At 60.1% G+C, this 13,782-nt stretch overlaps 1 protein-coding gene across 8 annotated transcripts in view; it reads left to right on the top strand.

Moving 5' to 3' along the window:
* RHBDF1 (rhomboid 5 homolog 1) overlaps positions 1 to 12,870 on the top strand; it is a 28,970-nt gene extending 16,100 nt beyond the window's left edge. For 3 of the 8 annotated variants that reach the window (XM_032269424.1, XM_032269425.1, XM_032269423.1), the window contains 17 exons: positions 4,996 to 5,336; positions 5,589 to 5,696; positions 6,203 to 6,416; positions 7,139 to 7,348; positions 7,425 to 7,547; positions 7,621 to 7,778; positions 8,248 to 8,502; positions 8,583 to 8,694; positions 8,797 to 8,871; positions 8,973 to 9,134; positions 10,059 to 10,159; positions 10,320 to 10,383; positions 10,776 to 10,870; positions 11,420 to 11,495; positions 11,566 to 11,666; positions 11,785 to 11,938; positions 12,175 to 12,870. In XM_032269424.1, the coding sequence (XP_032125315.1) occupies positions 5,020 to 5,336; positions 5,589 to 5,696; positions 6,203 to 6,416; positions 7,139 to 7,348; positions 7,425 to 7,547; positions 7,621 to 7,778; positions 8,248 to 8,502; positions 8,583 to 8,694; positions 8,797 to 8,871; positions 8,973 to 9,134; positions 10,059 to 10,159; positions 10,320 to 10,383; positions 10,776 to 10,870; positions 11,420 to 11,495; positions 11,566 to 11,666; positions 11,785 to 11,938; positions 12,175 to 12,594 (2,745 nt within the window). In that variant the 5' untranslated portion in view covers positions 4,996 to 5,019 and the 3' untranslated portion in view covers positions 12,595 to 12,870. The remainder of the gene's footprint in view (positions 1 to 4,995; positions 5,337 to 5,588; positions 5,697 to 6,202; positions 6,417 to 7,138; positions 7,349 to 7,424; positions 7,548 to 7,620; positions 7,779 to 8,247; positions 8,503 to 8,582; positions 8,695 to 8,796; positions 8,872 to 8,972; positions 9,135 to 10,058; positions 10,160 to 10,319; positions 10,384 to 10,775; positions 10,871 to 11,419; positions 11,496 to 11,565; positions 11,667 to 11,784; positions 11,939 to 12,174) is intronic. The other 5 variants (XM_032269426.1, XM_032269429.1, XM_032269428.1 and 2 more) reach the window with 5 other exon arrangements.
* Positions 12,871 to 13,782: the final 912 nt, after the last annotated feature.

Below are 13,782 nucleotides of genomic sequence, written 5' to 3'. Positions count from 1 at the left end.
TTCTCTCACAGGTGGCCGGTAGGAAACTTCTTGTTTCCTCTACTTGCCTGGGGTGATGAGGGGAGGCAGGGAACCAGTGTGTCCTGCTGGGGAGCTGGAGAGGACCCCGCAAAGGTCTCAGGCCTGCCCTGCTCCATCCTGAACCTCATTTCTTCCACAGAAAGGTAGAGGCTTTACTGGGAGCGTTTGCAAAGAGCCTAGTAAATGTCATTGTCGGTATGATGCCATTCACAGACAAGGCGCAGAGACAGGCCAGGTGACTTTCCCTTCATCAGGCCGGAGGAGCTGATGCTGGGCTGCCAAGGCAGCTGGTGACTTTCCCTTCTCAAGGCAGATCTAGGATTGGGCTTCAGATTAGAAGTCAAGCAGAAGACGGGTCAGAGACCAGCGTGTGGGTGGGGATTCTGGAGGAGCCACCTCCCCCGGGGCGTGGCTAGGGTGAGCTGAGGACACGTCTGGGCAGGTGTCCTGGGGTGAGGCCCCTTGCTCCAGCTGACCTCGAAGCAGGCAGTTGCCTGGGAGGAGCAGAGCCCAGGCGTGATGGTTCTGGCCCTGGGGTTGGCAGTCTCCTCTGTGGCCAGTTGTCCCTGCCAGCGTGGTCCTGTGAGTGTGCAGGGCAGGCCTGAGCACAGAGGTGGTTGCTGCTCACACCTGAGGGTGCAGCTCTGCACTGGCAGAGCTTCACTGTGGTCTCTTCCTGCACTCGACGCCTTCGAGGGGTCGTGTCCCCAGGTGTCCCCGGGGCTGCCCTCTTGTTGCATATGCTGTAGGGTCCTTTCACACCTCAGCTCCTGCCCGCTGGAGAGCACCCAGTGCCCACAGGCAGCACCAGACACTGTGGTGGAGTTAGCCACTGCCTGTTGTGCCAGGTCCTGCTGTGACCCCTGATTTCCATTTGGGAAAGCTGAGGCTTGCTTGGGGTGTAGGTGGTGGAAACACAGGCCTGAGTGTCAGCCTGGGCCGTCCCCAGTGGCCTCCCTGCACTGGCTCCTGCTCCCTGGCTCTCCCTGCACCCGTGCACGGGGCCAGCTTGATGGATCCAAAGACCTCTCCAGAAACCGGAGTCCACAGGACTCTCCGGCATCCCCCGCCCAGCCCCTCCACACCAGGCTCTGCAGGCAGCCGGAGTGGACTCCAACGTGCATGAGGCCAGTGGCCCCCTTCACCCTCCTCACCCTCAGCCTTCTCGAGAGCCCTGACCCGGTCCCCCAGCTGGTCCTGGGATGTGATGTGGCTTTGGGTGTCGCTGATGGGGCTGGCAGCTGTGACGCTGCTGCAGTGACTCAGATGCTGTGTGACCCCAAGCAGTCAGGCCCTCTGTGGGCCACAGTTTCCCCCTATACTGAGGGGCCAGCAGGGGGGAGACACTGTTGGGATCCCCCCCGAGGGGCTTTCTGGGAACAAGAGCCCACTGTGTGCCTGGGGAAGGCCTGGACACTGAGCCACTGTCTCTGGGAGGGCAATATGCCGCTCCCTGGCCAGACTCTTTGTCCCGCCGGGGCCGGCCCCTCCCCACGCCTACTCCGGCTCTTCCTTTGTGAATCCCACCCACTTGAGGCCCAGATGGGGATCTAGGCACACAGGGGTGGGGCAGGCCAGAACACCCAGCACTGGGAGCAGGGTGAGTCCTCTGCCCACCTGCAGGACCTCTGCCTGCACTGCTAGCACAGGAGGGGTTTTTGGGGAGGTGAGGAACCCCAGGAGAACTAGATGTACAGGCATGGCAGCTGGTGCCTCCCGCATGGGCTGAGCACCCTGCTGTTTGCTGGAGCCGACTTTGGGCCCCGGCTGAGACGTACTGGGGAGGTCAGGTTCCCCATACACGCTCGCACTGTGCAGCTCTTCTCACCTCCCAACTGTCCCTGTTTGCACCTGCTCATGCCAGGCAGCTCCTCTCCCAGACCCGGTCAAGGGGCCATCTTGAGTAATCCTTCGTTACCCTAGATATGGACCCAATGGCCTGGGCCCTGCAGCGATCAGTGTTTACCCAGCAGTGGCTTCAGAGCAGACCAGTCCTGAGCGCTGTGGAACCAGCACGTGTGAATTAACTCCCTTGCTGTGCTGTGCCGTGTTGTGTCTTGGAATCCAGGCCATGACCACCTTCAGGGAGTGGGGGAGCCTGAGGCTGCAGATCCTCGAACACGTGGGAGGGCGTGCAGGGCGCACGTGCAGGCTCTGAGGGGAGGGAGTCAGCTGTGAGGAGCCATGGAAGTCACGGATGTGTGTGAGCTGATCAGCTGGCAAAGGTCTGTGTTGGCAGAGTTCGCTCACACTCCTGAGTGAAGAACCACCTGGGTGCAGCCTAGTGCTGCTGGGCACAGGTGGAGACTCCTGGAGAGGACAGCCCCCTGGATTCAGCCTGCTGGTTCCTGGCAGTGGCCCCCGTCTCTGCTCTGGGCCCAGCCCCTCTCTGGCCCCATAATGGCCTCACTGGGAACATTTGTCCATGTTCTGGGTGAGAACATGCTGGGAGTGTACTCAGGATGCTGTCCCAGCACTGTGGGTTCTGGAAGCCCCTTCCCAAGCACCGCCTGGCTTCCCAATGTGCCTGACACGGTCTGAAATTGCAACCTTAGAGTGTGAGACTCAGAGGCAGCCCTCCTGGCTCTTCCTCACCAGCAGGGTGATCGTACTGCTATCCGTAAGCTCTGCAGAGGGAGGGCTTGGGGACGATCGGGAAATTGAGCTGCGACTCCTTGATGCTGTGGCTGGGCTGTATCCAGGACACGCAGGTCTGGGCTGGGTTTGGGCCACAATTCAGATGCAGAGTGGTCTCCCAGAGGGACCTTGACCCACCCGGTTCCCATCAGGACGCCTTCCTGTCTGACCCTGTGGTACTCGGAGGGTCTGCATGGGCCACGGGCCTAGGAGGGACTCCCAGAGATGTGGAGGCAGCTGCTGCCCTTGGCCCTTGCACCTGATTCCAGGCCGAGTGAGGGCCAGGGAGAGGAGCTCAGCCTTAGGGGGCCTTGTGGAAGGAACAACCCCTGAGCATCATGTATGGGGAACTTCCCAGCGCTTTCCCCCATCACTCACCTGGGAACTGAAGTGCACAGTCAGCTCAGAGAAGGGGCTGGAGTGTGAGGGGTGGGGTAAGAGCCAGCAGAAGGCATCCCTGAAGGACCCTCTTCCACCTGTGTCTGTTCTGGTCCATGTAGGACCAGTAGGGGCTGTGAGCAGCATTCCCAACCTTTCCCTGGTGGTACGGAGTCAGAGGAGGCCGTGTGCACCGTCCCGGGCGCGTCCCCGGCGGTGCAGGTCGGAGGAGGCCGTGGCACTGTCCTGGACCCGTCCCTGTTTGGCAAAGATTGTTAGGAGCTGTGAGCAGCATCCTGTGCTGCCTGCACGTATGACCTTGAGCAGGGCAAGCTTGTGTTCACTATTTGTTTCCCTACTTCTACAGCATAGGTGGGGCTTTCCTCCAAGCGGTTGAGAGGGACACCCATGTGTGAAAGCCGTTTCTGGGGCCTTAGTGGGTGGGCTGCAGCTCTTTAAAGAGGTGGAGGAATTTGGGGTTTTCTGTCTAAAATTGCTTCTGGAAGCTCTGGCCAGCCCCCCACAACTGTCTGTCCAGTGGCGTGCTCAGGGGCCTTCCTCAGTTTGGATCTCTGCTGTGATGCCCGTGTGGTCCCCCTGGGTTCGGGGCAGCTGCGGGTCTGCCAGGAAGGTGTAAGGGTAAATAGAGTCACAGTCACATGGCCAGGCAGTGGTGGCCAGAGCGAAGCCTGGCCTGTCTGCTGTGGGGCTTTCCCCTGGGCCCTTGCCCTGTGCCTGGGTGATAGGTTTGGGGTTGGGGCGGGATGCTCAGCGTGGAGCCAACCATGCAGTGCCCGGCTGCCCCAGCACCCAGCCGCCTCACTGCCGTTTCTGGGCACGTTGCGCCACCTGGTGGCCATGCTGGTGTGTGCCCAGGTGGTTTCTGGGAAGTCATTTGTGCACAGGAGCTGGGGACCACCAGCTGCTGCCCGACCGCGCTCTTTCCCGAGTGTGGTGGCTCTATGCAGTGGACTGATCACACACCCCTTACAGGCTGTCCTGTGCATAGTGAGGCCTTTGTCTCTGGAGTAGAAGTCTTGGTGCGTAAGAGGGTGAGGGCTGGGTAAGACAGGCCTGAGATTTGCCCTGGCACAGACTAGGGTGAGCCCCATGTTCCTAAGACCTCACATTGGCTGTTCTCTGTGTGTGGAAACCCCTGCAGCCCCAGCTGTGCTCACCCCCCTCCTTCAAGCCTTTGCTCATATGTCGCCTCACAGGGAGGCCTCACTCCGTCCTGCCAAGCAACCCTAATTTGCTTTTTTGTTTTTTTGAGACAGCGTGTCCTGCTGTTGACCAGGCTGGAGTGCAGTGATATGATCTCAGCTCACCGCAACCTCCACCTCCCGGGTTCAAGCGGTTCTCCTGCCTCAGCCTCTTGAGTAGCTGGGATTACAGGCATGCGCTACCATGCCTGGCTAATTTTGTATTTTTAGTAGAGACGGGGTTTCACCATGTTGGCCAGGCTGGTCTTGATTTCCTGACCTCAGATGATCTGCCCGCCTCGGCCTCCCAAAGTGCTGGGGTTACAGGTGTGAACCACGGCGCCTGGCCCCTGATTTGCTTTCTTTCCCCCATCATACTTAGCATCTTTTAACCAACCAGTACATTCGCTTATTTTAAAAGTTCATTGTATAGACTGCAGGCTCCAGAAGGGCAGGGATTTTGTCTCGTTTCTCCACCAGTGTGTCTCCAACACCTAGAGCAGTTCCTGATCATACTGGGTGCTCAGATAGCTGTCCCATGGACTTACGTTGCCTGAGGACATAGGATGTGCCCAGCACTGTCTGTTGGGATGAACAAGCCAGGCTCAGAGCAAGTTAGGGCTGAGCATATAGTAAGGCTCTGACAGTGGGGGACACGAACTCCATGGGTGGGCTTGTTGCTGCTTCTCCCTCCTCCTGGGTCTGGGTGCAATGGATCTTCAGAAGTCGTTACTGAGTAACACGCCCCGCCCTGCAGGCCTGCCTCGCTCTGCTGGGAACCATGAGTGAGGCCCGCCGGGACAGCACGAGTAGCCTGCAGCGCAAGAAGCCGCCCTGGCTAAAGCTGGACATTCCTTCTGCAGCGCCCCTGACAGCAGAAGAGCCCAACTTCCTGCAGGTAGGCCCTGGCCAGCAGGGGCTGTGGGTGCCCCCTGCCCACTACCCTCACTGTGACCATGTTGCCCAGCCCCTGCGGCGACAGGTTTTCCTGAGGAGTGTGAGTATGCCAGCTGAGACAGCCCACATCTCTTCGCCCCACTACGAGCTCCGGCGGCCGGTGCTGCAGCGCCAGACGTCCATCACACAGACCATCCGCAGGTACTGACAGTGTCCAGCTGCTTCACGAGGTGGGAGCTGGGGGCTGGCGGGGCAGAGGCAGGCACACTGAGGATGGGAATGAGGCAAGGGGCCCACCTGTCTCAGCTTCCCCTCCTTCTCGGTCCCCACATCCCCTTGCCCTCCTCCTGTTGTGGAGACTGACTGCTCTCACCCCCTCCCCTGCTCCCCTCCCTTCTCTTTGGCACTCACTCTCTCCTCCTGTCTCCACCACCGGATGCTCTGGCCTCTTAGCAGCCGACAAGTACGCTTCGGGCGTGTCCACACTCTACCCCTCCTGGGTCCCTGGGCTGCCCGCAGGGCCCTCCCACAGCACCAGTCTCTCTCTTGGTCCCTGCTCAGGTATCTCATACAGGTCATGAGTGTGCTGTTGTGGCATGTGCTTGGCATGTGGCCCCTTGGGAGCTGCCAGCCTGGTTATTCCCTGGGGTTCCTAATGGCAGGTGCTGGCAGTGTTTCTGTTTGCATGTCCAAGTGCTGCGGACAGCCTGCCTGGGCCCGCAAGCACCTGCTTTCTGAGTTCTGTGGTGTCCTGGGGCTGAGCTCCCTCTCTGGACTCAGTGTCTCCCCTCAACTGCCCCTCAGGGACGGTGGGGTGAGGGCCTCTAGGAAGCACTCAACTAGGCAGGCCCTGCCAGTTGCGGTCTAGTGGGAACTTGGAGTTGGCTAACAGTTCATGGGGTGGCTGGAACCCACTCATCCTCTCATTAGACCTTGCCCACCCAGACTCTGGTCCCTGGAGTGACCGCAGGCCTGGGGCAGGGCGTGCTGCCCCCAGGGAGGGCCGCCGAAGTCCCTGCCTGGGAGGGGTGCTCTGGATGCTCCTTGCTGAGTTTCTGCCATGCCAGGGGGGCTGCTGACTGGTTTGGAGTGAGCAAGGAGAGTGATAGCACCCAGAAATGGCAGCGCAAGAGCATCCGTCACTGCAGCCAGCGCTATGGGAAGCTGAAGCCACAGGTCCTCCGGGAGCTGGACCTGCCCAGCCAGGACAATGTGTCGCTGACCAGCACTGAGACACCACCCCCACTCTACGTGGGGCCATGCCAGCTGGGAATGCAGAAGGTATGCCTGCCTGTCGCTGCCTCCTGCAGGCCCCTCCTTCTGCTCCCAGGGGCTAGGGCTGCGGACACAGCCGGCCTGAGCAGAAGCTCTTCGGGCTGAGCACGGTGGCTCACGCCTGTAATCCCAGCACTTTGGGAGGCTGAGGTGGACGGATCACCTGAGGTCGGGAGTTTGAGACCAGCCTGACCAACATGGAGAAACCCCATGTCTACTAAAAATACAAAATTAGCTGTGCGTGGTGGTGCATGCCTGTAATCCCAGCTACTTGGGAGGCTGAGGTCGGAGAATCGCTTGAACCCAGGAGGCAGAGGTTGCGGTGAGCCGAGATCGCGCTGTTGCACTCCCACCTGGGCAATAAGAACAAAACTCTGCCTCAAAAATCAAACAAAAAGAAGAGGCTCTTTGGGAGCTTACAGTCTGGAAGGGCAGTTAGACAGCCTGCCCATGAAGGCACCTGAAACAGTACCTGGGAAGGGGTACCTTGGGATGGGGACATGGTCTTGGGATTGCACCAGGGGCCATTGTCTGGATGGGAGAGCATTCCAGGTAGGACCTCTAGGCGCTGTGGGGTGGGAGTGGTGCCCCTACAGTTGGCCAGGGGCCCATGAGGTGTCAGGAGTAGCAGTCACGCTCTCTACTGCAAGGCCTCTGTGCACCTGGGTGAGCTAGGAGCCTGCATGGTGCTGACCCAGTCCTGACTCCATCATCTCCCCCTCCTCCAGATCATAGATCCCCTGGCGCGTGGCCGGGCCTTCCGGGTGGCAGATGACACTGCGGAAGGCCTGAGTGCCCCGCACACTCCTGTCACGCCAGGTGCTGCCTCCCTCTGCTCCTTCTCCAGCTCCCGCTCAGGGTTCCACCGGCTCCCGCGGCGGCGCAAGCGAGAGTCGGTGGCTAAGATGAGCTTCCGGGCAGCTGCGGCGCTGATGAAAGTGGGTGCAGGGGCCAAGGGTGGGGGTGGGGGGCCGAGCCCGCAGCCGGGTCTCACGCTCGCTGCCCTGTGCCCAGGGCCGCTCTGTGAGGGATGGCACCTTGCGTCGGGCACAGCGTCGAAGCTTCACTCCCGCCAGCTTTCTGGAGGAGGACACGACCGATTTCCCTGATGAGCTGGACACGTCCTTCTTTGCCCGGGTAAGGAGTGCCCAGGGCATCACCCCGATTCCCTTCATCCCGGCGTCCACCCTGACCTCATGTGTTTGCTCAGGAAGGTATCCTCCATGAAGAGCTGTCCACCTACCCCGACGAAGTTTTCGAGTCCCCATCGGAGGCAGCACTCAAGGACTGGGAGAAGGTGCCGGAGCAGGCGGACCTCACCGGTGGGGCCCTGGACCGCAGTGAGCTTGAGCGCAGCCACCTGATGCTGTGAGTGAGGCAGGCAGGGAAGGGGGCCAGAGGGAGACCCCGGGCCGTCAGGAGCAGCTGGGCGTCTTGGCGTTCACCTCTGGGGGTGATGGAAGGGGTAGCCTCAGGGACTGGGAACCCACTGGCCACCAGGGGTGGAAGACCCAGGGCTGGGCATGGCCTCAGGGTCATGGCTTGTCTGTGGGATGGGACAGCAATCTTAGAGCCCAGGGGCGGGACAGAATCCAACGGGGAGGTGGAGGTGACAGAGGTGATACTTGCTGAGTGGCAGAACTCTGTGGGTCCCGGTTCCCGCTCCCTGCCATCCCCGGAGGCGCCCAGTATTGCTCTTTTACTGGCAGAGGAGGAGGCAAATTCCGGGGGACTTGCCCAGCGTCTCGCCAGGATAGAGCCAGGGTGCCCTGGTGCCCCGGGGAGGGACGGCAGCATGTGGGGGCTGGGGCGGGAGGTGAACACCGGCTGCCCCCAGGCCCCTGGAGCGAGGTTGGCGGAAGCAGAAGGAGGGCGCCGCAGCCCCGCAGCCCAAGGTGCGGCTCCGACAGGAGGTGGTGAGCAGCGCGGGGCCGCGGCGGGGCCAGCGCATCGCGGTGCCGGTGCGCAAGCTCTTCGCCCGAGAGAAGCGGCCGTATGGGCTGGGCATGGTGGGACGGCTCACCAACCGCACCTACCGCAAGCGCATCGACAGCTTCGTGAAGCGCCAGATTGAGGACATGGACGACCACAGGTAGGCGAGGCAGGCAAGGCCCGGGGTGGGATGGAGGCCCCGGGGCGGGGATGAGGCCCCGCTGACGCCCCGCCCCGCAGGCCCTTCTTCACCTACTGGCTCACCTTCGTGCACTCGCTCGTCACCATTCTGGCCGTGTGCATCTACGGCATCGCCCCCGTGGGCTTCTCGCAGCATGAAACGGTGGACTCGGTGAGCCCCTGTGCCTTCGCCGGGCCCGGACGAGTGGGGTCTGGGCTCTGGGTTGAGAGGGCCCACGGCGGGCCGGTCTGATGCCGCTCCCCAACCTCCTAGGTGCTGCGGAACCGCGGGGTCTACGAGAACGTCAAGTACGTGCAGCAGGAGAACTTCTGGATCGGCCCGAGCTCGGTGAGGGCGGGGCTGGGGCGGGGCCGGGGGGGGCGGGACCTGGAGGTGCCAGCGGCGAGCGGGAGGCAGGGACCGCAGCTGTCGGTCTCGCTCGCCCGCAGGAGGCCCTCATCCACCTGGGCGCCAAGTTTTCGCCCTGCATGCGCCAGGACCCGCAGGTGCACAGCTTCATTCGGGCGGCGCGCGAGCGCGAGAAGCACTCGGCCTGCTGCGTGCGCAATGACAGGTCGGGCTGCGTGCAGACCTCGGAGGAGGAGTGCTCGGTGCGTTTCCCCAGCAGGACACCCCCCCATCTGCCTGCCCCGAGTTCTCTCTTTGCTTTGAACTTCAGATAGACTCAGTAGAGCGATCCTTCGCCCTCGTTCCTGGCACATCCCGCCTCCCCATGTGCAATGCCGTTCCTGCCACATCCATTCTTCCTTGTCCCCACCCCACCCTCCCCCATCTCCAGCTCCTCGCCCCGTAGACTGCCATCTGATTTGGTCGTTTGACTTGGGTGTACTCTTCCAGCATGTGTCTTAAAGGTTACCTAAGTGGTATTGCTCTCTTTTCCACTGAGCAGTTTTAAAAAGGCGATTCACCCAAACTTTCATCACATCGTCTTATATGGAGGTGCCATAGTCCATGCCGGTTCCCTGATTGAGGACACAGAGGTTGATGCTGATTTTCAGCTAACAGGGATTATGCTGTTGAACGCCTTGGCTCTTTTCTGTTGTTATTTTTTGAGACACAGCTTCGCTCTTGTTGCCCAGGCAGGAGTGCAGCGGTGCAATCTTGGCTCCCTGCGCCATCTGCCTCCCGGGTGCAATCAATTCTCCTGCCTCAGCCTCCCGAGTAGCTGGGATTACAGGTGCGCACCAACACGCCTGGCCAATTTATGTGTTTTTAGTAGAAACGGGCTTTCTCCATATTTGTCAGGCTGGTCTCGACCTCCTGACCTCAGGTGATCTGCCCGCCTTGGCCTCCCAAAGCGCTGGGATTACAGGCGTGAGCCACCGCGCCTGGCCACGGTTGAACTCTGTGTAAGTCTCTTCCAACATGCCTGTGCATTTCAAGAGTATCAATTCATAGGGCGTGACTCGTAGAACTGAGGGATGAGCTCAGCGGTTTTGCCTTTGACTCCTGACTCACTGAGTGCCCCTCGTTGCCCTGCCCAGCTGGGCCTGACCCTGTGCCCCCTCCCACAGTCCACACTGGCAGTTTGGGTGAAGTGGCCTATCCATCCCAGTGCTCCAGAGCTTGCCGGCCACAAGAGACAGTTTGGTTCTGTCTGCCACCAGGATCCCAGGTTAGTCCTGCCGCAGTGCTCTACCTGCCTTCTTTCACACCTTCCAGGGGGCTGTGGTGCAGAGGCTGTAGGGGCTGCCCTAGTTGTTGGCAACTTGGCTGGAAGGGTGCCAACGCTAGGGGCTCCCAGCAGGGTCTGACCACCTACTTGGCTCATGCAGGGTGTGTGATGAGCCCTCCTCTGAAGACCCCCATGAGTGGCCAGAAGACATCACCAGGTGGCCGGTGAGCTACAGTGGGGGGTTGTTAGGGAGTCATCCTTGTCATGCAGGGAGAGCACCTACCACACCCACCCATTGGTGATGCCAGAGATTCCCATCATGGGACCACCTCACGTTTTCAGATGCTGTGCACCTGGCCTTTGCACAGCCTGTCCATCAACCAACACCTGCTCCTCTGAGCACGTAGATCAAGAGAACTAGATGGAGACTTGAAAGGTCAAGTGACATTATTCCAGTTTGATAGAGACTCAGAGGGTGGTGGCCTGCTGGAAGTCAAGGAAACCACACTGTTTTCTACCTTATGAGCCCGCCCACCTTTGCCTCTACCCCCAAACACAGTGTGGGGCCAAAAATTGGGCGAGGCCCTGACCCAGCTCATCCCCATTTGTGACCCAGATCTGCACCAAAAACAGTGCTGGGAACCACACCAACCATCCGCATATGGACTGTGTCATCACAGGGCGGCCCTGCTGCATCGGCACCAAGGGCAGGTAGGCGTGCGTACGTGCACGGGAGTGCAGCTGGTCACTGGGCTCAGAGCGTTGTCCTAGGGCTGCGCCTTCTCCCTAACCAAATTCTGAAATAGCTGGGCGCAGTGGCTCATGCTTATAATCCCAGCACTTTGGGAGGCCAAGGTGGGTGCATCATGAGGTTAGGAGTTCAAGACCAGCCTGACCAGTGTGATGAAACTGTCTCTACTAAAAATACAAACATCAGCTGGGAGTGGTGGTGCGTGCCTGTAGTCACGGCTACTCAAGAGGCTGAGGCAGGAGAATTGCTTGAACCTGGGAGGTATGGAGGTTGCAGTGAGCCGAGACCGTGCCACTGCACTCCAGCCTGGGTGACAGAGCGAGACTCCCTCTCAAAAAAAAAAAAAAAAATTCCTGAAATAACCCAGTATGCTAAGGGGTGTGGGGTCAGAAGGGGTCTGGACTTCTTCAGGGCTAACAAACGTGTGTAGGTGCGGCTGAAACTTGCCCTGGATGCCAGCAGTGCCCTCTACAAGGCAGCAGCCTCCCAACCCTGGCCCGCCCTTCTAGGTGTGAGATCACCTCCCGGGAGTACTGTGACTTCATGAGGGGCTACTTCCATGAGGAGGCCACGCTCTGCTCTCAGGTAGGCCTCCGGGGTGTCTGTCTTTCCCCTCCCCCAGCTGCTGTGAGTGCTGACATGCTGCTCTGCACAGGTGCACTGCATGGATGATGTGTGTGGGCTCCTGCCTTTCCTCAACCCTGAGGTGCCTGACCAGTTCTACCGCCTGTGGCTGTCCCTCTTCCTGCACGCCGGGCAAGTGACACTGGGCTGCGTGGGTGGTCTCAGGGTCCCCAGGATTGGCTGGCTGGGGGTGGCAGAGAGGTTACTTTCCTGCTGAATGTCTCCCCACCACCCCCGCCACTGACCACAGGATCCTGCACTGCCTGGTGTCCATCTGCTTCCAGATGACCGTCCTGCGGGACCTGGAGAAGCTGGCAGGCTGGCACCGCATAGCCATCATCTACCTGCTGAGTGGTGTCACTGGCAACCTGGCCAGTGCCATCTTTCTGCCGTACCGAGCAGAGGTAAGGCTGGCCCTCCGGGTGGGGATCCTCCTGTGTGCACCTGCAGCTTGCCATGAACATGTCCACATGGAGTGCGGAGTCTGGGTCTCTGCAGTGCCCGGCAGGGAGCATCTCCATTTGGATCCTCAGTCCCAATATGCTCTAGGCCATGGGAAGTGGGGGCAGAAAGATGAGAACTTGGGTCCAGGGGACCTGCCCAGCCCCACAGCCTTACAGCTGTCCCCACCATCCCCCAGGTGGGTCCGGCTGGCTCCCAGTTTGGCATCCTGGCCTGCCTCTTTGTGGAGCTCTTCCAGAGCTGGCAGATCCTGGCGCGGCCCTGGCGTGCCTTCTTCAAGCTGCTGGCTGTGGTGCTCTTCCTCTTCACCTTCGGGCTGCTGCCCTGGATCGACAACTTTGCCCACATCTCGGGGTTCATCAGCGGCCTCTTCCTCTCCTTCGCCTTCTTGCCCTACATCAGCTTTGGCAAGTTCGACTTGTACCGGAAACGCTGCCAGATCATCGTCTTTCAGGTGGTCTTCCTGGGCCTCCTGGCTGGCCTGGTGGTCCTCTTCTACGTCTATCCTGTCCGCTGTGAGTGGTGTGAGTTCCTCACCTGCATCCCCTTCACCGACAAGTTCTGTGAGAAGTACGAACTGGACGCTCAGCTCCACTGAGCTGGCTGCGGGCTCCAGGGCCCACGTGCTCCTGCAGAGCAGAGCCAGACACCGCAGCCCTGAGCCTCACAGGCGTGCGGGAGTCACCTGCTCCACGAGGGAACTGGCCCGTTTCCTGAACACAGACCTCGTGTGCCTTGTTCACTCTGCTGAACCCTTCGTACTGCCGGGCACTTATTACACATCTTCCTGTGATAACCTTCTAATTTGCCTCTTGACGACCACTTCACGTGGCCAATAAATGGACCGGGAGCGTTTTAGCTGCCATTAACCTGACCAGGGCTTCCTCTCTGTCTTTGTTTCTGGCCGGGCTGTGGAGGGAGATCCTGCAAGCCCCCTGCTTCCCACTCCCAAGTCCCCGGGGCAGGGAACTAAGTGTCAGGTAGAGTCACAGGCTCTTTCACCTCCCAGTGAAGCCCTTCAGCCAGGCATGTGCACCTTGCTGCTTTCTCCTTAGAGCGGCTGGCAGCCGACACAGGGACAAGGACCTAGGGGTGTGCTCACACCCTCCCCACATGCTGGGAAGCACCCTGCCCCCACCCTCAGCAGCTCCAATTTCTGCCCCACACTACCTCCCTGTCCCTGGAGCCTGCCGAAGTCACTGCTGCGGGCGAACCTAAAGGCCGAGGCTGAGGGCTCACCCATAGCCGTGCTGTGCTCACTGCCGCTGTGAGCTCCAGGAGGCACACCCTAAAGCCGCCCTGCGTTTCTCCTTGTTATGGAGATCATGGTTACACAGTGGTGTGGTTTGGGGAGTGATGTGGCCACAAGGCTTAGGTGGTGTGGTGACATCTTGGACTGACTCACCTATACCAAGTCTCTCCCATGCTCTCCCCTTAACTGCCCTTTGTGACGGGGCAGCCTGTCTTTCCTACCCAGGGCACTGTGTCTTATGACCTTTTTTTTTTGGAGATGGGGTCTCATTCTGTCACCAGACTGGAATGCAGTGGCATGATCTTGGCTCACTGCAACCTCCGCCTCCCGGGTTCAAGCAATTCTCCTGCCTCAGCCTCCCGAGTAGCTGGGACTGCAGGTACATGCCACCATGCCTGGCTAATTTGTGTATTTTTTCTTTTTTTCTTTTGAGACAGAGTCTTGCTGTGTTGCCCAGGCTGGAGTGCAGTGGCATGATCTTGGCTCACTGCAACCTCTGCCTCCCGAGTGCAAGCAATTCCCTGCCTCAGCCTC

This window comes from Sapajus apella, unplaced genomic scaffold (genome assembly GCF_009761245.1).
Source record: "Sapajus apella isolate SASKATOON/1434 unplaced genomic scaffold, GSC_monkey_1.0 scaffold192, whole genome shotgun sequence".
In the NCBI taxonomy this organism is placed as follows: Eukaryota; Metazoa; Chordata; class Mammalia; order Primates; family Cebidae; genus Sapajus; species Sapajus apella.
The sequence above is the reverse complement of the archived record's forward strand: the minus strand, read 5'-3'. Positions and strand labels throughout refer to the sequence as shown.